This window comes from Tursiops truncatus, chromosome 1 (assembly GCF_011762595.2).
Source record: "Tursiops truncatus isolate mTurTru1 chromosome 1, mTurTru1.mat.Y, whole genome shotgun sequence".
NCBI lineage: Eukaryota > Metazoa > Chordata > Mammalia > Artiodactyla > Delphinidae > Tursiops > Tursiops truncatus.
The window spans coordinates 80213615-80237885 of record NC_047034.1 but is presented as its reverse complement, the minus strand read 5'-3'; the positions used below and the strand labels follow the sequence as shown (position 1 = coordinate 80237885).

General features: G+C 36.7%; 1 protein-coding gene across 4 annotated transcripts in view; it reads right to left on the bottom strand.

The window, feature by feature from the left end:
* Positions 1–258: 258 nt before the first annotated feature.
* The window catches only part of GDAP2 (ganglioside induced differentiation associated protein 2), a 79012-nt gene continuing 54999 nt past the window's right edge, over positions 259–24271 (bottom strand). The window contains exons 9-15 of one of the 4 annotated variants that reach the window (XM_019920009.3): positions 20105–20181; positions 19268–19344; positions 16317–16456; positions 15961–16015; positions 8585–8613; positions 5125–5231; positions 259–723 (exon numbers count right to left, since the gene is read on the bottom strand). In XM_019920009.3, coding sequence (XP_019775568.2) covers positions 5138–5231; positions 8585–8613; positions 15961–16015; positions 16317–16456; positions 19268–19344; positions 20105–20181 — 472 coding nt within the window. In that variant the 3' untranslated portion in view covers positions 259–723; positions 5125–5137. Of the gene's footprint in view, positions 724–5124; positions 5269–8584; positions 8614–15960; positions 16016–16316; positions 16457–19267; positions 19345–20104; positions 20182–24271 lie in introns of those variants that run through there. The other 3 variants (XR_012333567.1, XM_019920008.3, XM_019920010.3) reach the window with 3 other exon arrangements.

Sequence of the window (24271 nt, the reverse complement as noted above, 5' to 3'; positions counted from 1 at the left end):
AAACAGTCTTCTTGTTTTCCCCCACTGTTGAGACCAGAACAGTGACAATCTTAAAACATACCATCTAAGGAACTTTAGTTCTTAAGTCTCGGTCTTCACTGGTGCGGTAAAATTCTAAGACCTATATTTTGCTGACGATTTTGATGTTTTTGATCAGATACATTTCTACATCCTTGATCCCAGACAATTCTCTTTTAGCATAACTGAATTATCTGTATAAAACGTAATGCCAGGGTCTGAAGCAAACAATACATCCAGTCAGCATACATTGGTTCTATATATTTTGAGAAACACTTGAGTACACAAAGAAAGCGTGCAATGTTAAAGAGATGATGTGAACAATATTGTGGCTTGTCTAATGGAGAATCCAGTGTCCTTTCAGGAAACTGAAGATACTCAAAAGTTGCTCCCCAATTTCTATTAACAACCCTCGAAAAGTGAACATTTTCATTTGATACAAATATACAAATTTAAAATAAGTGAACAGTTCAGAATGGCCTACCATTTTCAGATTGCTTATGTGTCAGAAAATATACAGTCGATAAAAAAATACCAGAGAGGTGGGGACAAAAGGCTCTCTGGAGCTGTACAGCAAAAATGAATATCACTTCAGTAGGTAGTGATCTCTGGAGAAAGTGGTGTCCTTAGAAACCAGTAGCACTGAAAGACAGCAGGTCACAAATCCGGTGATGGGGGATAAGACGTATAATAAGGCCCATTTTCCTGCAGAAAGAGAAAAAGACAAGAACATTAAATAATAAGATCAATGTAATTGGGAATGTAAAAGAAAGGGATTTAGAGCCAATGATCTAACGTATGGAAAATGTCTAGCACATGCCTGGCCCTGAGCAGGCCCTCAAGCCAACAGAGCCATTCCACTGGAGTCAGTCAGAGTTGGTATAATGTAGGCAGAGGTAATCAGGATGATGAGATTTAAAAATATTACCATTTATTGAACATTCTATATGCCAGACACTTAACCAGCACTTTTCTTTCATTATCCTTTTATAACCTCACAACATAATGCCATAAAGTAGGTAACATCCTCATTTTACAGAACAGGAAACTAAGGATCACACAGATGGCATCACTCACCTTAGGTCACCAAGCCGGCAACCAGGAGAGCCTGAATTTTAAATCCATGTCTATCCAAATCTAAAGCCCAGATTCTTTTTTTTTTTTTAAACATCTTTATTGGAGTATAATTGCTTTACAATGGTGCGTTAGTTTCTGCTTTATAACAAAGTGAATTTTTTGTTAGGCTGTGTTGTCTTGCTGTGTGCCGAATCTTTGAGTTATGAAACAAAAATCATCATCAAGGAATTTAATAAGTACAACTGTGCTGGCAGAAATGAGTCTCTCCATGACATGCCTGAGTGGCGAGGCTTTTAACAATGACAGTTTTTAGGGCGTTCAAGATCAAGGTGGAGAATTGAATGCTAGAACTTTAATGTCAAACGTAGAAAGCAATAAATCAGTGTAAGGAAATTTTTTGACCTTATTTTGGCTAACTTTATCTTATAAAAATCAAGACAGTTAGCTTTGTGGTAGATAGACCCAAAATTACATTTATGAGACTGAAGATTCATTTCTTGTTATTTAGGAAAGTATTTCTTTGACAAGTAACTTATTTTCCAGTAAACCATAAACAAAAAATGCTCAACATTAATGTACGATAATAGATATGGAGAATGAAAGGTAGGAAGAAAACAGCATTGCTTTATGGCATATTTACATTATAGTTATGGAGCATTAAATCCATCCCGTCTTGAACATAATAGGCAGTTAAATGGTATTTGAGTGACTAAGTGAATCAAAAGCTCTGCCATTCTTCAGAGCAGATGCTCTGGAGGAGAAATTGATCCTGGGACCATAACCAGGAAAACAAGAGAATATCTAGGAAAACTTACTTTCTTCTTTTTTTCTTTTCTTTCTTTCTTTTTTTTTTTTTTTAACTTTCTGATTATACATCTGACCAGGTTAAAAAAAATTCAGTAGAAACAAATCTAAAGATTGGCTACATTTTAGGATACTTCACTAAAATTAATGAAAAATTTTTTTTTGTATTTTAGAATTTCCTACCAGGATCTGTTAAACTAATCACTCCAGTATCCTCAACAGGCATAGAAGCTATGCTTAAGAAACATGCCTGAAGAGAGAAATCTAGCCTGAAGTTCAACTGAAAAGAAATGGTTCACGATCCATCTTTAAGATTTCTCCATTCCATTCCACTACGGTATTTTTCTAGGCTTCCTGTATCTACATTAAATTGTGATAAAGTAAGAAGGGAAAATCTAATTCTTAATGCTATGAAATAAAGCTTTTATATTAGTCTCACACTGTGGAAGAGACTGCCGAGCAGTCGAATACTTTCTCTATTTCTCGAAACAATCACAGAATTTTGAAGAATTGTTACCAGGTAAATCTCTACACTCTCTTCTTTGACTATAAGAGTGCTGACTAGCTCCCTTTCTGAAATGGTCTCAGTACCATTTTGATCCAGATAGACAAAAATTACCTTCTAATTACCGCCAAAGGTTCCTTTTAATCCTATAAAATTTATGTCACTAAGTCACAAAAGACCCAGAAAAATAGAAGCTCACTGCCAACAACCAACCACGTCATACCTTCACCAAGTAAAGGACTATGGGCAAAGCACACTTGAATACGATAATAAAACTGACCGACTCTACACTCGTTTCCTTTTCTCTAATCATATTTTTAATTCTTTCTAGCAAAGGAAAACTTTTCTTTACAAGGTACTATCCAACCACCTTCTAGCCTTTCACCTCAGTGCCCCGTGGGGCACCTCAAACCTAGTGTGTCACAAACTGAACAGACCACCTGTCTGTTTTCTCCAAGCCCCCCCAGTGCTCTTCCTCCAAATTGCCTCTCTGGGATGGTGGCGACACCATTCTCCAAGTCTCCCAAAGCAGAAACTTTGTTAGTCACCTCAGGCTTCTTTCCTCCTTCATTCCTCCCAATGGCTGGCTGCTCAGTCACCATAATGCTGTGGATTCTATTCCCTAAAACGTCTACTTCTAACTATCTCTAAGATCTTCAAACCCTTGCCATTACCACTACCACTGCCTGGCTCTAGTCTCTCATTTCTCCTCTGACAGCCTCTTATTTGTCTCCTTGCCTCCAGTTTTACCCCTGTCTGGTCCCTCTCTACACTGTGTCTTTAGCCATCTTTCTAAACAGGAACACAATGGCAGTTCTCCCTTGCTCAACACTCCCCACCAACTACGAAGGAGCCAAAGTACCGCAGCATAATGTGCAAAGCTGCAGTGTATTTAGGGATCTGCCCTCTGCCTGCCCCTTCCACATCATCTCCTGACTCCTTCTTCTGTTTCTTTCCTCTTTTTATTCCTCTCTTTGGTCTTTATATATAGATGGCCTGATATCTCAGTTTTAGAAAGCTCCAAGACAGGTACAGAAAGATGATCCAGTGGCCTAAGTGTTAGATTGTAGGTTATTTTATTTCATTTTGATTAATCACATTATTAATTAGGCCTGTATTTAATATATAAAATATTTTAAAAAAACACTAAAAACACACACACAGAACAAAAAAACAAAACCAAGCTTGAGTGCGGTGTTGATATTTAATGAAAGCCTGCTTTGTAGGCCCTTAAGTATATAGAAAACGTGTTGGCTTAAAAACTGCTCTTTTGGGGCTTCCCTGGTGGCGCAGTGGTTGAGAGTCCGCCTGCCGATGCAGGGGATACGGGTTCGTGCCCCGGTCTGGAAAGATCCCACATGCCGCGGAGCGGCTGGGCCCGTGAGCCATGGCCGCTGAGCCTGTGCACCCTGTGCTCCGCCAACGGGAGCCTGTGCTCCGCAACGGGAAAGGCCACAACAGTGAGAGGCCCGCGTACCGCAAAAACAAAACAAAACAAAACGAAACACAAAAAAACCCTGCTCTTTTGGGTTGTCTAACCAATACATCCTAACTTACATATTTCTATACCAGAAAATAAATGGTAAATCTGGACATTAGCTTTGAATCATCATTCCAAATTTTTGGTATCAAAATGTCTTTCAGTGCCTTTCACATTTCCAGCTATCCATTTTTCTTTAAATATTAAGAAGAGTGATATATAGTTCAAAAAAATAATAAGGCAATTTTCTGCTCTAGCAATCTGCAAGAAATAAAACCGGATGCTCTTTTTTCTGCCTCCCATATATTCAACAATCTTTGTATTTATGATCCAGCGACTCCAATTACAAATCCTCTTTGTGCAAAAGCGAAACATGACATTTTGTTAGCCATTAGAACACATTAAATACTTTGCTCTTCACATAAGAAATCATAACTGTAGCAGAAATCATAACTGAAGTCGTAGAAACGTTAGAGAGAAAATGTCTTGTAGGATATTTACTGTACATACGTTGTACAATAATTAAGAATAATTCATTTTAAGCTTAATATAACCTGCAAATATATTCTCTGATTCATGCATAAAAATATGCAATCAGCAATAATTAAATAAGGCAATTGATAACCTTTTGGCCAAGCGTGTTACTTACTTCTCTGTTTTTAACTACTAAAGTGATAGCGCGAATAAGTACAATGGAATAGAGCTTTGATGAAATTCTAGAGTAGTTCTTTCTTAGTGTTTAATAGATTCATAAATGTATCTGTAAGAAATAATGTATTGGTTGTCACTTATACAAACTTTTAGCAAAATGAAACTTCTCATAGGGTAAAGACTAGGATAGGCGACCCGGCTTACAATTAACGCTGAAAATGTCGGACACCAACAGATTCTTCTGGCTCTATTTATGTAGATGAAAAGCCATTCAGTCTTAACAAAATTAGGGAGAGGTGTGTCTCAAAGGTGATGGAAAACTGACAGTACAAGCAAGGATTGGCTATAAACCTACAGCAGAAATATTTCCCATTGAAAAGTTTACTGGGGGAAAGGCGCCCTCCTTAGAACCAAGCATTTTCCTAAAGTTACCATAGGAAAAGAATGTCAAACGATACTATCAAGCTTATTCAAACACATTAATTGCATTATCATCTTACAATGAAAAGATGATGTGCTCAGACGCACTTGCACTATAAAATAGTTAAGATAATACACCAGGTAAGGGAGAATTCCTGGTACTTCTTACCCTGGCATCATATTCAAGGACAAAAGGAGGAAAGTCGATCTGTTCTGGGGAGATGGCAGAAAACAGCTGGTGGAGGCTGTCCACATGGTGGATTTTGTCCTTCAGTCCTGAGACAGAAAAGGTGGTAAAAAACCATGTTGATACCTGATTAATAGAAGAAAAAAAAAATTTAAGCCAGTGGCCTGAATTGGAAATATACACGATTTTGAAAATTTATGCTAGATAAAAACTATTTTGAAATTGAAATTGATATCAAAAAAATCTTGTAATAAGCAGTGTTTTTCAAGGTGCAGGTTGTAGTGCATCAGTGGATTATGCAATCAGTTTAGTGGATTGTGAACAGTATTAAAAACAACAAACAGAAACATGCTAGAGCAACAATGACTAGGGAATGTAGCAAGATGAGCTTTGTCTCATGAAGCTTCAGTTTCTCTTACATGTCTATGCGCTCCAGTGCATGTCATGTGTTGGGATGTAACATAATATGCTTCTTACTGTGGGCTGTGGTCAAAACCACTGCATTATCTGATGGAAGAACTGATTCACTGGTACTCTGAAAATGGTTAACATCTCCAAATCTCATAAACTCTTTTCATTACTTCAAATGAGACTGAAAATTTTTGCCAAGTTTTGAGACATTTATTTTTCTGTTGACACTTGGCATGCAGTCTCTTTCTCAGTCAAAGTGAATCTTCTGTAGACGTGGAGCCACCTTTGCTCATTCCACTTCATGACACTGCAATCTTTCTATAAAAGCTAGTCTGCAAAATTTGTTGGTTCCAAAAACAGAGAGAATTCTTGATAGCAAACTATACTGGCAAACTATACTGGCATTCTAGCTAAACAATAGCTAGAATTTACAAATTCTTGTTCATCTATCCAAACTGGCAATCATAATTAGTCATGTTTACCAACGGCTTATACAACAGTTCTATGAGGTAGGTACAATGTTACTGCTATCCTCATTTTATTTACAGAAGAAGGTAACATATGCATATGAATTCTCAGTGCACTGGCATAGTACATTCCAGTATATAACTGGGTACATTATAAATACAGTACATGCCACTTTGGGCACTTGCCAATCATTTTTAAAATTTCTCTTTGACACCCTATCATGTTTTCCAGTGGTTGCTCCAAACCTTTCACATATTCCTGGTCCCTAATACAACATACTGTCTTCATACCTACTTATGAGAAAAGGCATGGAATAACAGAGACAACACTACACTTATCTCTATCAGAATCTTATCCAAATTTCCAAGACTCGGTAGAGACTCATCTCTACCATTATTTCTCCCTTACAGCTCCAAACAGATTATCCCCTCTACTGAATTCACATAACCTTATGTTTAAATCTCATTTATAGCACTTATCTTACTTCATAGGAATACAAGTAGTTTCTTATATTCACTTCTATAATTTCCCTAGTACTTGGCAGACAATCATAGAATGGTCTAAAGTTTTAGAAGGTACAGACAGACCATGCATTCTCAAGTATTTGAAAAAGAATGAATGAATGAAGATAAGGCCTATTTCATACTGAGTTTCATGGCCTGGCTCACTAATCTATTTCGGCTATACTACCAATGACTGTTATAAGGCCTCAGATATTAACACTACCCTCTGTATCCTCTCATCTTACCAAGCTTATTTGGAGGGTGGTGGAGGGGGCGGGAGGTACTCGGCCTTTCTAGAACCAAGTGAGTTAATTTAAATCAGATTAGATTGTCACTTAGTTACACTCCAATCCCCAGTTTTTTACATCAGTTTTTTTTGTTTTGTTTTCAAAGCACATGCTGTTATATACCTAATTGATACAAACTTCTGCAAACTAGATTAGGGGCTCTACAACCAGTTAGCTGATAAACTAGTAAGAGCTACGGAGAGACCATGGAGATTTTAGAGATTCTAGGAAGAGGTTAAGAAAATAGATTGTAGAGTCAGAACGGAGAAGAACCTTGTGGATGTGTCAGGAGATACTGTGCAAGGAGTTACACATTGACTGGGAATCTACTATGTGCTAAGCATTGGACACGGCTGTAGGTGATACAGGGTAACAGTGACCTGGCCATTCCTCTAATGGGGGCTTAGACTCTAGAAAAGGAGCCAGCTTATAAGCATAACAACTTCCTAAGGCAAAAAGTACTAAATCAATGAATGGCCCAAAGAAACACATGAATACCTATCACAGGCAAGGAGCTGTGCTACGTGGAAAAAGGTATAAAATTACGGAACTAGAAGGGACTACACAGGGTATCTGTGTTCCACTGTCTCTTACCTCAGGACCTTTTTACATGCTGCTCGTTTAGTCCTGAAACCCTTTTCCTCAATTCTTTGCCTGGCTAAGAACTGTCCTTCAGAGTTCAGGTCAGAACTCACCTCTGTGAGGAAGCTTTCACTGAGTACCTACACTCCAGCCAAAGCTGGAGAAGCAGCTTCCCTCTAAGTGTTCCAACAACACCGTGCTTACTCATATTACTACATAACTGACACTCTTTGTGGTAGTAGCTGATTCTCTCAATAGACTAAATTCCCGCGTCTGGGGATTCTCTTCTTCAATACCATATTTATAGGGATTTATAGGGTCTAAGTAATGCTCAACATGAAAAGTAAGCAATTCAATATGTGTTGAGAGAATTAACAAATACTTTCTGGACTTACTACTTTAGTACTATTTAGGGATGGTCGAATATTCCTTCGTTCTACAAAAACAAGTTGTACTTCAATCTGGGCCTCAGTCTCTTCATCTACAAAACGAGCAAGTTGGACTTCAATGATTTTTAAAGTCCCTCTTAGTTATACAGTTCTATGAAAGGACTCTTGACTATGCTGCATGTACTGACATGGTGAGCTGGTGGTAGTAAATTCAAACAGAAGGCTGGGTTGGGGAAGAATGGGCAGTGATCTTAGGCACACACTCTTTGAAAGACAAACACATTTCTCTGTTGCATTTTCTCCCATTACCTCCTTTACATTCTTTAGGTATTAGCAAGAGAAAATTACTCAAAGTAGACAGAAGTGGAAACCCAGTTACAAGTTTTCCATTCAGGGAGACCCACGAGCATTGTCTTCAGTTTTTTTCATTTTATTTTTATGTAGCTCAGCTTTTAATTTTCAATTATTTACAACATAAGTCATAGATATACATTTATTTAGGTAAACTTGCTTTACTCAGTATCTACTATTTTAAAAAACTGAATTAAAAATTTGAAAAAAAGGCTGCTATGATATTCTGTGAATGCTAGAAACTCTTTCATCCAATTATTCACAAATGCACAGCCAAGAACATGGGATCACAAGACAACATAAACTAGGAAAAGATTGTTCACACATGTATGCACTTAAGTCATCTACTAGAGCCAGAATCAACAGTGGGTTTAAATACTATTAGTTCACGTTCTATTAGTGAACTTCAAGAAAGAAAAAGAGTAGTGATTTATATGAGCAGTCAACTTACCACGTTGGGTGGAGTGCCCTGGAAAAGATCTGAGAAGTATGGAAATCAGGACAGTGATTCTATTGTTTCATTATCCTTTGATTTCATCTCATTATTTTATAATTACAACCCCTCCATTTACAGTTTTCGATTTAGTATAAAATAATGGTGGATTTCATTACACATGGGTTTTATTTCCTCAATCCTTCATCATTTTCTCCATCCCAAAATATTAAGAAAGGTAACATAATGGCTTTCACTTCATACATCTGCTCTTCAGTCTCTGCCTACCCGCCATTTGCACTGACTTCTACCTGAAGCAATTCCAATGGTGTGGCAACCAACGCTAGTGGCTCTAACACTGAAATTTCTGGTAATGTCTATCCATTGGTGTCCAAGTGGGGGAAAGATAGCTATTCACTGACTCTCTTGTGTGGGGAAGGAGGGGTTAAAGTCAGATCTTAGCAAACAGTGGCTATGTATTCTCGTAAGTCTGGTACAGAGTAACACTCTGGATAAGTCTGAATTTGTGACAAAAGTTAAAGAAGTTTTTTTTCCATTAAAAAATTATGAAGATTCATAATTTGGATGAAAATTCCAACATTCACTAAAGTTGAAAGAATTTTACAGGGAACACTGGTACAGAAATCATTCAGACGATCATTAACATTTTCCTTAAGTTTTCTTCATCACACATCTATCTGTTCCTCTATGCATCTATTAACCCATCTTACTTTTTTGCTGCACCTCAAAGTAAACTGCAGACATCAGTAAACGTTCCCCAAATACAGTATTCATATCTTTAACTAGAGTTCAGTGTTCGTTCAGTTTGCTATAAAATTTACATTCGATGAAATGCACAGATTTTAAGTGTACTTTTGCTGGTTAGACAGATGTACACACTTGTATTAGTAAAACTCCTATTGAGATACAAAACATTTTCATCACCCCAGAAAGTTCCCTCACGCCCCTCTTCCCAGAGGCAAACACTGTTTTGATTTTTTTTCTACCAAGCATTAGTTTTGCCTGCTCTAGAATCTCATATAAGTGGAATTATACAGTATGACTCTTTTATGTAAGGCTTCCTTCACTCAGCATTAACGTTTTTAAGATTCCTTCATGCTGTTGTGTATATCAGTAGTATCGATGTTTTCTTTTATTGCCAAGAAATATTCCATTACAAGTATACAGCAGAGTTTAATTATTCATAATCCTATTGATGGACACCTTGGCTGGCAGTCACTGGCTGCTATGATTAATGCTGCAGTGAACATTCCTGTAGAAGTCTTTCTATGCACATATATTTCATTTCACTTGGGTAAATACCTAGTATTGGAATTGCTCGGTCACAGACTAGGTATATATTGAGTTTATAAGAAACTGTCGTAACTTTTTTCAAAGTGGTCGCAGAAATTCACATTCTGACTTATACTGTAGGAGAATTCCAGTTACTCCAAATCATTGGTAATATCTGGTATCGTCAGTTTTTTAAACTTTAGCCATTCTGGTGGCAGTGCAGTGACATCTCATGCAGTTTAAAAAAAAAGTTTTATTAAGATATACCCAACTTACAATAAACTGCACATATTTAAAGGATAAAATTTGTTAAGTTGTGACATTACATATACACCCATTATACCATCATCACAATCAAGAAGATGAACACTGGGAGCTCCGCGGTGGCCCAGTGGTTCAGCTTCCGGGCTTTCACTGCTGTGGCCCGGATTCAACCCCTGCTCGGGGAACTGAGATCCCGCAAGCCACGCGGCGCAGCCAACGACAACAGCAACGACAAAAAAAAAGAAAGAAAATGAACATACCCATCACTCCTACAGGTTCTCAGGGTCCTCTGTAACTCCTCCCTCCCACCCCTCCTCCCTGTCCACAGGTAACCACTGCTCTACTTTCTGTAGAAAAATTATACATTAGTTCATATTCCCTAGAATTTTATATGAAGGGAATTACATAGTATAGACACTCGTCTGGTATGTACATGCTTCTTTTATTCAGCGTAAATATGTTGAGATTCATTTGTGTTGTTGCATATATCAACAGTTCATTCTTTTTTTTATTGCTGAGTAGTATTCTATTGTATGGATATACCATAGTTTGGTTATCAGTCCTCTCAGTGATGAGCATATGGGTTGTTTCTAATTTGGGGCTATAACAAAAGTGCTGTGAGCATTTGTATACAGGCAATGGATATGCTTTCATTTGTTTTGGGTAAGTATCTATGAGTGGAATGGCTGGATCACACAGTAGGTGCATGTTTAACTCTTTAAATAAGCTGCTAAATTGTGTTCCAAACTTTCTATACCATTTAACGTTCTGATCAGCACTATTTGGGAGTTCCAGTTCTTCCACATTCTCACCAACATTTGATACACAGTCTTTTAAATTTTAGCCATTCTAATAGGAACGTAATATCTCGTTTTGGTTTCATTTGTACTTTCCTAATAAGTAATTGTGCTGAACATCTTTTCATTTGCTTATTTATCATCGTATATTTTCTTTGGTGAAGTATTTTGCACAAATCATTTTTTCCATTTCTAAATTGTTTCCTTATTATTAAGTTTTGAGATTTCTTTATATATTCTAAAGATAAGTCCTTTATCAGATAAATGTTTTATTTACAAAGATTTTCTCTCAGGCTGTGGTTGTGTGGTTGATCTTTTCATTCTCTTAGCTATCTTTAAAAGAGCAGAAGTTTTAAATTCTAATAAAGTTCAATTTCTTTTATGGATTGTGCTTTTGGTGTTGTATCTAAGAAATATTTGCTTTACACTCAAGGTCACACAAAGCTTTTTCACCTATACTTCCTTCTAGAAGTTTAAAAAGTTTTGTTTTACATTTGTGTGATACAAGATATAGATCAAAGTTCATTTTTTTTTGGCATATGGATATCTAATTGGTCCAATATTGTTTGTTGAACAGACTAACCTTTTTCCACTGATCTGACTTTGCACTTTTGTAAAAAAATCAGTTATCCATAAATACGTAAATCTATTTCTGGATTCTTAATTGTGCTCCATTGATGTCTTTGTCTATCTTCATGCCAATACCTCACTGTCTTGAGTACTGTAGCTTTAGAATAAGCATTGAAAGCAGGCAGTGTTGGTCCTCTAACTTTGTTCTTCTTTTCCAAAGTTGTTTTGGCTATTTTAGATTCTGTGCATTTTAATTGAATTTCTACAGAAAAAACCTTGTTGAAATTTTGACTGGGACTGAATTGAATCTATAGCTTTAGAAAGAATCGACAATTTAACAGTATTCAGTTTTCTAATCCATAAATACAGTATATGTCTTCATTTATTTAGGTCTCCTTTAATTTCTCTCATTAATGTTTTGCAGTATACATAACTTGTGCAGTGTATTATACAAGTCTTTCATATCTTTTGTCATATTTATCCCTAAGTACTTGGTATTTTTGATGCTAGTTTAAATTATATTGCTTTTTAAATCTCAATTTGTTTCTTGCTAATATATATAATAGATTTTTGAATATTGATCTTAAACCCTGAAACCATGCTAAAAGTTACTCATCAGTTCTAGTAGCATTTCTGAGGATACCATAGGGTTTTCTATATAGATAATCATGTCACCTATTAATGACAATCAAGACAGCATTATTTACTCCTTTCTAAATCTATATGCATTTTGTTGCTTTTTCTTGCCATATTGCACTAGCTAAAACGTCCAGTACAATACTGAATACAAGTGGGGATAGCAGACATTCTTGCAAAGACATACTAAAAACCGACATACTCTTCTGTTTGTCTCCATTAAAGAAAAAGTTTCGGTAGCTACTGGATGAATACAAAAATAAATGGATGACGAGATTTTGGGAAATAGTCAAGCACTTCTTATGTGCTATAGAAAGAAAAAATTAGCCACCTGCTGAGCATAACAAAGTTAACTTTTCCAATAAGGAGAAAGGTTAGGAAGGTTAATAATATATTATCTGATAAGACCATGTAATCAGAACTCAACTGAAAGAAGAGTAGGAAAGACAAAGTGATTTAATTGACTGTTCACACATTTTACTTTTTTTTTTAAGCCTTGCCAAGCAGTGTTCCCATAAGCATAGAACTTTCTACTGTGCTGTTCTAACACTGAGGGACCAAAAAGAAATTTGCAATTTTTAAAAGAATTATTAAAATACTTCATGCAAAACTTAAAGATGGTATTTCAATGACAGACAACAATTTTGTAAACAGTGACAAATCCCAAAGTGGAAAACATTCTCACTGAAGCCTTCACTCATCTTAGTTATGAAATTTAATAAGGACTTTTCACTACTTATCTTACTTAATTTCTCCATAGTGCTTTAAAATAACTATTTCTACCATCTCTGATGCTCTTCCCATCCACTGGCTTCCACAGCATTAGCCAATCTCAGTTCTCCTGCTGCTTTTTGATTATTTCTTCTTGATCTCCTTCCCTGATCCCAGGGCTCTTTCTTTAGCTGTCTAAGTCTATGATTTTATTCATTAACACTTTTAAAGAGTTAAAGCTCTATTTACTTGACGATGTTCTCAAATTTACATCCCAATCCATGGTCCCTACATCTGATGACCCCTGGGAGTCATGGATGACACGGTCCTTTCTCTCACCCGTACTCATTTAATAAATCACTAAATCCTGGGATTTTACACCCAAATAATAAGTCATCTTTTCTCCAAACCACACTGATATATTCAGATTCTTATTTTTTTCTTTGCCTAGGCCAGGGGTTGGCAAACTTTTGCAAAAGCCCCTATAGTAAACAGGAAATATTTTTGGCTTCTTATATTAATATTATAAGAAAATTTCACTAGGCAGGCCTGAAGGCACCTGGAACAGTGCTATACTGGAGGCAGGACAACGTGAATACTGATTAGGTTGTTGCTGCATCCTTTGAGGTAAGAGATGATGGTGGGATGAACTAAAGTAGAGGCAGTGGGACTAAAGACACAGGCATAGAATTGGACAATAGTAAGCACACAGAAGTGATGCAATATGATGAGAATGAGGTAAGGCAAGTACCCAAGGATGCCTCCCTTGTTTCTGACTTAGGCATCTGGGTAGACAGTGGTCTCATTCACAAAGATAGGGAATACAAAAAGCAGTTTGGGAGGGAGTGGGAGATGACGACATGAGTAGTTCTGTTTTCAAAATGTTGAACTTCAGGGGCCTGTAAAACATCTAAGTGAAGATATTTGATCAGAAGTTCAACAAGCAGGTCTAAGCACAGGAATGATGATGATGGCTAACATTTACTGAGTGTTTATTGTATGCCAGATAATGTTTTAAGCGTTTTACATGTATTAACTAATTTCATCCTTCTGACAACTACACAAGATAGGTACTACTATTATCCCCACTTTACAGAAGATGAAATTAAAGCACACAGAGGTTACATAACTTGCCTGAGAAAACAAGCTGATAACTGGTAGAGCTGGGATTAGAACCTACATTACCTGAATCTCAAATCCATGCTTTCACAAACATTAGACTTTACTGCCTCTCCAGACATATACTTGGGAATTGCATATATTTTGGAGGGTTGTTGAAAACACAAGAATGAAAAAAAAGAAGTACAGAATGAAAGAAGTCAGAGGATTTGGGGACACTAACACTCAAACGATGAGCAGAGAAAGAGGGAACTGCAAAGGAGACTGAGAAGGAGTGGCTAGAAGTAGAAGAAAAACTAGGCAGGATAAGTTTCAAAGAAGCCAAGACAAAGTGTTTCAAGGGAGAAGTGACAACTGTGCTTAAGGGTATAGGGAAAAGAGAAATTACTGGTGTTTTTAGCGTGAGCAGCTTTAGTTGCCATAGTGGGATCTGAACCAGACTGGAGTAATTTCAGGTGTATGACAAATGGAGATGGTGAGCAGAGGGCACAGATTACACTAAAAAATTTTGGTTGTAAAGGGGAAGAGAGATAAGTGGAGGCTTTAGAATGTTTAAAAATTGATGAGTTAGATCCATAAAAATGGGAGATAAGAAAGAGGATAATTGCTGAAGGGAGGTTCCTGAGGACAGGGAAAATATTCAATATATGTGTAGAGAAGAGTGTAGGCTCTGGAATTCAAATGCCTAGATTCAAATCCAGCCTTTGCTACTTTACAGTTGCTTAGTTTGCAAAAGTTACTTAATCTCTCTAAGCATCCATCATTTTCCTATCCAATGGGAATAATACTACTATCTACTTCATAGATATAAGGCTTAAACAAGATAACTCATGGGAAGAACTGGCACACAGTAAGTGCTTAGTAAACGTTAGCTATTATCACTATGGGATCCAGAGCACAGGTAGAGGGACTGCCCTTCATTAAGAAGGAACACACTTCTGTGACAGAATAAACAGTGGCAATGATAGGAAGAGATGGCACATAAGTTTGGGGTGGGAGGGAGAAGACAGGGAGCTCCTCAGTGATGTTTTCTATGTTCTCAGTTAAGAATGAGGCAGGGCCATCTGTTGCAGTGAGGAGCTGCTGGTAGGACAGAGCTTGAGGGGAGCACACAGCCATGCTGGGACACTGTTCAGTGAAGCATCAAAGGACCACTAGCAGTGAATGCCCCACGAGTCTGCTGAGAAGCCCAAATTCACATGGCTCTATGATTTCTCCACCACTGCTCAGCAACCCAGATACAGGAGTGAAGAAAGCAGAATGATGGAATAGCTCAAGATCAGGTTTGGATGGGCAAGTGTGATGGAAGGCTAAGAGGTCATAGGTTATTTTAGACATAGGTTATTTATTGACAAGAGTGGCTGAAGTGATGGAACATGAGTTTTAGGCTGGATAGGGAAGAAAAATAAAGATTAAAAAAAAAAAAGAAGATATTTTCAGAAAAAGTAAAAGGACCAAAGGACTAGATATCTTGATGAAATCAAGATGCAGGATTAGATATTAGGGATGTAATTATGAGCAAGATAGCTATATAATAACTCTCAGAGATCTGGCAGGCTAACACATAAGGTAGAAAATTAAACTAGTACTTAGAATTAAAAACAACAATGAAGGAAGACTAGAAAATCTTAAGGAAGTACAATGCAGGAGTACCTACTAGTGGCAGGATTGATCAGAGAGGTTTTTTTACAGAAAGTAATTGTTGACCTGAGCTCTGAAGGATAAATAGGAGTTAGCCAGGAGCAAGGGCAGAAAAAAGCCCAGATTAACGAAGAGCATGAAGAGGCAAGGACTGAGGGACTAAAGGCCTGTAAAGGTCGCCTACAAAGATACTGGAGTTACATGGGACCAAAATAGGACCACAACTCAAGATCACTTAAAAAGGAAGGGTAAACAAAGAAATTAGCAGTCATAACGGGGATAGCAAGAAGATGATGAAATATATCTTAATATGCATGTAGTACACTTAAATTCAAGATTTAGCTAAAAAGAAAAATACCGTACCTTTGAACGAAATGTTGGATGAACAAAATAAACAGCCTTCAAATTCCTCTTGTACCTGATTCAAAACCAAAAAGAGAGTCAGTATAAGCCATGTCTAAAACCAGTCACCATTATGAACAATTAACTCTTTTTCCAGGTGTTTAAAAGCAGGAAAAAGTTTACATATGAATTTACTTTGATACAAAATAAACTGGAGTTAAGGAGGGCCTATTATTAAAATATCCAATCTAAGTAAAAAAAAAATCTTAGTTACATGAACTATCCTTTCACAAAATACACAACGATGTTTGCTATTGCTTAATACTCGGAAAGAAAAAGGCTGCTTTCCCCCTTCATAATTTGAGAAGATAACTAACTTGACATCAACAACATCGTAGAGTTTCTTCAGGAAGTCAGAGTCCAGGTGATTGTATTCGCTGGTCAGTGTGTGAAAATATACTAATACGTATTCCTTCACAGCAATGTGATCCATTACATGGATAAAATATAAGAGAGCCTAGAAGAAAAATAAAGATAACAAACATTTTGTACAGTAGTCTATTTCACAGATGCCAAGAGAGAAAAAACCTAGAAGATTAATCTGCACCCCAGGCACTGCAGAGAGACATCTCAGACTAACGAGTACCTCTTTAAAAAGATCTTCAGGGGAAGTGTCTCATGCCAGTGTTTAGTAGTGCACATAATGCTACAGTATGGTCCCTTTCTGTCTTGTTCTAAGTGGTGGAGGAGAATCACCAGTCTCCGTCCTTTCAAACAACTCTTCACATACTCAAAAGAGCTCTTCAGTCAACTACCAGGTTTTCTCTCTCTGGAATAACGGTGTCAAAACCATTAGAGGGAGAATTTCTAGACTTTTAATCATTCTTGAAGGTTCTACCTGCATTCAGTGAAAGTATTTGCAGTCTCCACTGAGAAACGGACTAATGGCTCTCACGTAACCAAGAATTACTATAAAAGGACATTAGAAGTGATGCCGCACATGGCTCACTTTGAGGGCTAATTTTGTTAGCATCTTTGACGTTGAACTGAATGAGGAAAATGAGAACAGGTTTAGTGAGCAGATGGCAGTGGGCTGGGCAGCACTTCCCTGCTCTGCCTCAAACTTAATGTGACCTGGATCAGTTAGAGGAATATGCCATTACAAGAAGGATGAAATTTAAGAGAAACATTAAACACAAAGCAGAGACACGATATGGGCAGGGCCAGCATGACCCAGTGGTGTAGCTATAAACCATGACAAAGAGGAAGCTAAGAGGTAACAACTGAAGATTATTATCAAACAGGTTATTTCTCCATTCCTCCTCAGGGGAGTCCTTGGCATTAACTTGAATGGACTAACATGGATTAGTTAGGATGGGTCCAACTGCTACCAGAGCAGACAGAGGAGGGCACTAAGGAAACACAGTACCTTTCCAGTTGCTACCTGGTTTGGACTTCACAATATATACGAAATGATACACCACGAACATCCAGAACACCATGTAAGTACACACCAGAATCAAAGGCAGGGGTTTACGCTTTTATTGGTATCAATCACATTATTAATGCTGAGAATGAATGTCATACCGATTATCAGTTGTTTTTTCCCCTGTGTGTATGTGTGTATTTTTATTATTATTTCTGCTCTTGCCTGACTGCTTCTGGTCCTCTTTCTATCCACTCACCACCTCAAGGCAAGGCAATCAAGATATCCATTTTCAGCTTCAAATTCCCCATCTTTAGCTTGAATCTTTTTCATTATAAAGTACAGCCATATGACAGAAAAATGTAGAAAACAAATTCTCCCTAAAACTATGAAATCCATTTTGAGGTACTGATATGCATAAACTCGCACCATGCCCCCCTCCCCCACAAAAAGGTCAATGTACATACAAGCTGTTGTTTCTTCTCCTACTGATATTATACCATAAACATTTCTCTATAGTACTTGCCTCTATAACCATAATTTTTCAGGGTCACAAAACATTCCATTTGTGGATGCATAATAATTACCTGTTAGGAATTTAAGTTATAATTTTGGGCCACAAATGAGCCTGTGAATAACATGCCCAATCCAGGGCTTCCACAGTTTTTTTTACCCAAACACCAGCGACCAGGAGTTTAAGGGCTTAGCCAGATAAAATTATCCCCTTTTGCACAACTGTGTTTTATCTTAAAATTGTATTTAATTTTTACACTTTTGAGTACACTTTTTTTTTTTACTGTGGTTAAGAATTATTTATTAAAGCGATTCTCCTCCTTTGCAGTCTGTGTCTATTACAATTGTTCTAGGAAGATCTACATATTTATCCCATGGATTCAGTTGTCCCTTGCCCAAGTATTCCAATTTGGGCAATTTCTGGGCCTATAGCTACTTTCAAACCTAGGATTATTCCCTTAGTACAAATTCTCAGAAATGGGATTAACGGGTCAGTGGGCGTGACCACTTTGACAGTTTCAATTCATCTTTGGTAACAATGATTATTATTTAAAAGTAATGGCTAATTTTGATGACAGTCCCAGCTGGACCATGAAGGGACAAGAAAACTCCCCCGCCTGACATGGAGGAGGAAATGACAACAGAAGCGTGATGTCTACTCAGAATGAGGAAGAAGGTGGTCTTCTCCCCCTCACCACTTTTCCTTTGATTATAAAACTGTAGCCCACTAAGGTCTCGGGGTGCAGCAACTTCTCGCCCACCCGCCTGTAAGCCTCACAAGTGTCCTATTCTAATAAATCACTTCTTATCTATCAAAAAAAAAAACAAAAAAAGTAAAAGTAATGGCTAGTTTTGAAGGTGAAAAAAGAGATCTCATTTTAATTCACTTTTTTTTTTTTTTTTTACTACTAATCAGGTTGAACACTTTGTTTACCAGTAATACCATTTCTTCTGCTATGAATCATCTATTTCTGTCCTTTACCTCCAAAAGAAGGGATTACGAAATTATGACATCTTGGGTTAACTACTTCTTCTCTTCAGAGAGATAAAAGAGTTAATGTTTCTTGTTTCAAGAAAAGCAGAATTTGATTATTAGTACAGTTATAATACAGAATGAGTCCAACCAAAAACTTGCCAGTTACATCATATCCAAAACAAAGCAGCTGCATTTTTGGAGATCACAGTATGGCAATTCAGTATTTCCGTTTCTCCCAGAGCGCAAAACCAAACCCCTTACTGAAATGCTATGTGCCAACTTGCAGAATCAGGGCTGCTACTCTATCACAGATACACAATTCTGTCTCATATTCTAAGCCTTGATTCCAAATTCATGTCCTACTTATTTTTTAAATCAACATATTTATAAAACAAAGCTTTTTAATGGCTTACCTTGTCCATATCTATTAATGTTACAGGAATGTTTCTTCCAACTACCACCATTACTGTGCGACCACAGTTATCAACACCTACAAACAGGAAATGTAATCAGCACCCAGAAACTTTATTCCAAGAATATTATCTGTCCTGGGCTCTGACCTTATAAAAATATTCTACACAAATATGAAAGACTGAAAACCAGGAACATAAGTTTTTCAGATTTCATCTTCAGATTTCTTTTAGTATGTGGAAAACATCACCTTTCTTTTCTTTTTTTTCCCAGCTTCATGAAGTTTTGATGACTGCCCTTACTTTTAAGATAAGCCCTCTTACAGGTTTTAAATCAGGGACAGCCAAAGGTAAGGTTGAGGGTAAAGATTTTTTTATAAATAGCCTTTTGTTTAAGCATACTACAACTTTTAATAACATCAGTGATCCAGGAAAAACTAAATGGAACTCAAATCTGAAAATTAACGAGTACTGCCTGGAAAAGAAATATAAAGGGGGAATCTGATAACTTTTACTGTCTCCGTTATTTATTTATGTAAGGTTTGAATTTTGTACAGCAGGATTATGGTACTTTTAAAAGTAGAAAAAAAATTAAAAGATAGGAAAAAGGACACTGAGAAGAAATGAAGTTGGCCAATGTAGAATTACTAGCTGAAAATCTTATAGGTTGAGATGCTATTTTGAAGATCTTGATGATGAGCAAAAACTATCTTCCACTGTACAAAAAAAATCTATTCAGAGATAAAATGGACAAAATCAGAGAAAAGTGAAGTCTCTAATAACATGCTAAGTAAGGTTCTTAATCAGTAAAAGAATAAGTTACCATATCCTTAAGCTCACCTGTTTGGTATAAGGCTTTTAGAGAAGCAATATCAGATAGATCCTCAGATCTTGCTTGACACAACCAGCGATTATAACTAGAGAAATAAAGGATATAATTATTGTAATAAACAGTTGTAAATTTATAAATGAGACCTGTTTTTATCTGTCTGTGTTCTTAAAGAATAATGTTTTATTATATTGAGAAAGGAGTTAAAGAGGCTGTTACACCATGCAGAATCTCTACTCTGTTATTGATTAAAAAAAAAAAAATGAGTTACTGAGAAAGGAAGGTATTCACACTAGATGATTTTTAAAAATCCTTTACGAGCAAATGAAGACTACTCATATAATTGGCTAAGATACCAAGTATTCTAACATTGTTTTTAAATACTATTATCTTCCCCTACTAAAAAAAAAAAAAAAGCAAAGAAGGCCTAAAGCAATAGCAGTTCTCCACAACAGATGTTCACTAATCCAACAAAGACTTATTGAGTGCTTACTACACAAGAGGTATTGAGAATACTCTAGTGAACAGACGTGGTCAGACCCTCAAGAAGTTTACTTTTCAGAAGAAAACCAGGTAAGTGTTGTACATGTTATGTTGGACCACAAAGAAAGTAGGTAATTTTTTCTGGGAAGTCCAGGCTTATTTAATGACTGGCTAATCAAAGTAGCTGTGCTGATACTCTATATACCAGATCATAAAGATGGCAGTTTGGCTTTGGCTAAGAGGATACTGAAACTGGAAGAAACGTAAAGATCTCAAAGAGTGGAAGCGATCTGAAAAAGGTCAAATTAATCTTAGAGTTACCAGTTAATGGTAGAGTTGAATTTGAAGTTCACTCAAGTCTCCAGTTTGCTGGAAAGGTCAGTACTTTTTCTACTATTTCCTACTTACTTTCTTAAAATTCAAAGTGCCACTTACTTAATTGTGAAAAAAGCTTTCAAGGTACCTAAATGCATGAAAAGCAACTTTGAAGCATCTGGGTCACATATGGCAACATCCCACAACATGAAAACAAACAAACAAACAAACTAAACTAAACCAGAAGAGAGGATACTTGGGTCCTCACGCTATCACTTTCTATGCAATCTCAGTAAAGTAGTTCCACCCCTACGGACCTCAGTTTCCTCATTTGCAAAACGGTGTTTATGTAGGATACCTTTCAGCTATGAAGTACAATCACACAACTAAGGATATTTAATAGGAAGTCTATTACATACGGATTGTAATCAACAAGTGATATGCCTGCTAGTTTCACAGAAATTGTTATTGTTTGTGAAAACAATACTTAGTATTGCATAGTTCTATAGTCTAGGTTTTTAAATTTAGAAACGTGCCCACCTGTGCAAATTGAATTCAAAGACAATAACTTTTAATTTTAGTTTAAGATATAATTTGCAAGTCAAGAAAGGATCTGTGTTTATTGTAGTTCTCCCTATTCATATGTACTATTCCATATTTTCATACAGAGCTATTTCCGAGGTTATTTACACTAACTCCCCTATTGTCCTGCTTTCTAATTGTTTTATGATTAAGCCATCTCCACACATCAAGACTAAACAGAAAAATATGTCTTAAAAGTCTTATGAGCACCACAGGTCATGGCACAGAACATGTAACAGGAATTCAGTAAATACCTGTTATTTTCTATACTCTCTGTGTATTCATTAGCTCATTTTCAAAGATTTATTGCATAAATGCAATGCCTGCATCATAGCAAGGACTCAAATCTTTGTTGAATAAAATAATAAACATGAGTATTATTCAAGGTATTTTGGAGGCCTGAGAAGAATAATAAAAGGCCCTTGGCTTCAGAGTTTGAGGTTGAATATATGAGACAGACATATTACAAAGACAACTAACATTGTAATAAGACCCAGCGAGATAAGCAATACAGCAGACATCTGAATACTGTATCAATCAAGTATGTATGCTAAGGTGGGGACTGGCATGGGTAGGAGTGGGGGCTGGGGGTGGAGTGAGCAGAAGTGGAGGCAAGGTCCAGGCCTGTTATAGAACTAACTTCTCCCTTCTTTATATCACAAAGATCAGCACAAGGCTTTACCCACTCACTGCAATATTTGCTTCTACTCTGTTGGACCTCAAGATAGGGACTATGTCTTAGTTGTCTCTATATTTCTAGCAAATTTCTAGGGTAGTTCCTGACACTCAGGAACTATGTATTCAATGAACTGTGAAGAAAAAAAAATTTTAAACTGGAACTCAGATGTCCAAAATAGAATTAATTAACAGAAGCTTTTCCTGACTTGATGCAACTATCCCACACTGGACTTAGTTAAAATCCTTGTTATACACTCTTATTGCACCCTGTAATTTAAATACATTTTTCATACAATAATTAGTTTAACGTTTCTCTCCTTTGCAAGACCCTAGGCTCAATGAGGCCTGGGGCTGTATGTGCCTTGCGTGACACTTTATTATGTTTCTAGCTTGGCACGTTAGTAGGCGCTCAATAAATATTTAATAATGAATGAGATAAAGTTTTTACTGTGAGAAATGACATAAGAGTTATAGGCAACTGGATCTTAAGCCAACCAAGGAACACTAATGAAAAAGAAGAAAGTTCTTGTGAAATAATTTTAAGAGTGATATGCCCAAACTGTGTCACAACTGGATGGAAGACCTGGAAATATTAATCAAGACCTAGACAACATGTCTAATTATTTTAGATGTTCAAGCGAATTATTACACAGAGACAAGGCAATGTTATGAAAGGAATGATCTAACCCTACAGCCGATCCATGTGACCGTTGGTTTTGTTACTGAAGGAAGAATTGAAGGCTTTCAAAAAGATAATTCTAACTAAAGATCTACTTACTTCCTAAGAGATTTAAAAAAATTTATCATTTGTTCAACTTGATCAACAAACATAACAGAAACCAAACTCAACCTGTGTAAATAAAATCCTGATTTAGAAAGAGTAAGAGAAATAAAAATTTTAAACTACAGTCTTAAACATGTAGCCATGGCAGAGTATGTAAACAGATGACCTACAGCTCAGTTATATAGTAAATTCCTAAACGATTAGTCATCAATTCTCAAACTTTTGAGTCTCAGGACCCTTTCATATTTATGTCAGTTACACCTACCAATATTTACCATTTTAGAAATAAAAAGAGAGATTTATAAAAAATATTTATTAATTCAAAAATAATAAAAACCTATTACGTGAACACAAATAACTTTTTATTTTTAAATAAGCTATATCTAGGGAGAAGAGTTACACTCTTACATTTTTGCAAATCTCTTTAATTTATGCTAGATTCTTACATCTGCTTCTGTATTTAACCTACTGCAATATCACACATTAAACACTCTCTGGAAAACTCTATTGAACACTACAAGAATGAGAATGAAAAGAGCAAATAAGTCTTAGTAAGATGATAAGAAGAGTTTTGCCCTCATGGGCTCCCTGAAAGGGTCTAGGTTTCCTGGGTTACACTTCTGAGCTGCTGACAAGACCTCATCTTTAATTATCACAGACATGGGGCACATGAATAGGAAATCTGAAAATCTTTTGATTCAGATGTAACTTATCACTCAAGGGAAGTGAGTGGCAGGGGTACCACGCCTTTGTTTCTTGGTTCAAGCTCTGGGAACCATAGGCTGTGCTCTTCCCCAAGCCTGTAGCTATGTGCTAATTGGATGTGCACAACAACCTCAGCGCCACACAGAACACACCATGACATGTGAGGGTAGTGTGGCTCACTCATGAATTTCTAGACTAGAGAGACTACTTTATCTGTATATTTCAGTTCTAGAATATTATCTTGTACAGAGTAAATATCCAATGTTTCCTGAACTGACTGGAAACTGTGAACTATGTGACTAACTTGACTCTCAAGATCATGGCCTTCTACCAAAAAGAAGGACAATGCTTTACATGCTGTATTCATATTCCTTCCTAGAACCTACCCCTTTGCTGATGACCCCTTTCCAGAAAGCATGGACTCAGTAAATACAGATTCATTTTAAACTGGTTTGAACTAGTCATTATTAAGTGAAACAAATCTCATTAAAGAGAGCAATACAGACAGGCAAATATCCAGTCCAGACAAAAACAAATGCCACTTTATCTGTATCACTCATGCAAAAATTAAAAAGGTGTGTGTGTGTGTGTGTGTGTGTGTGTGTGTGTGTGTGAGAGACAGAGAGAGAGA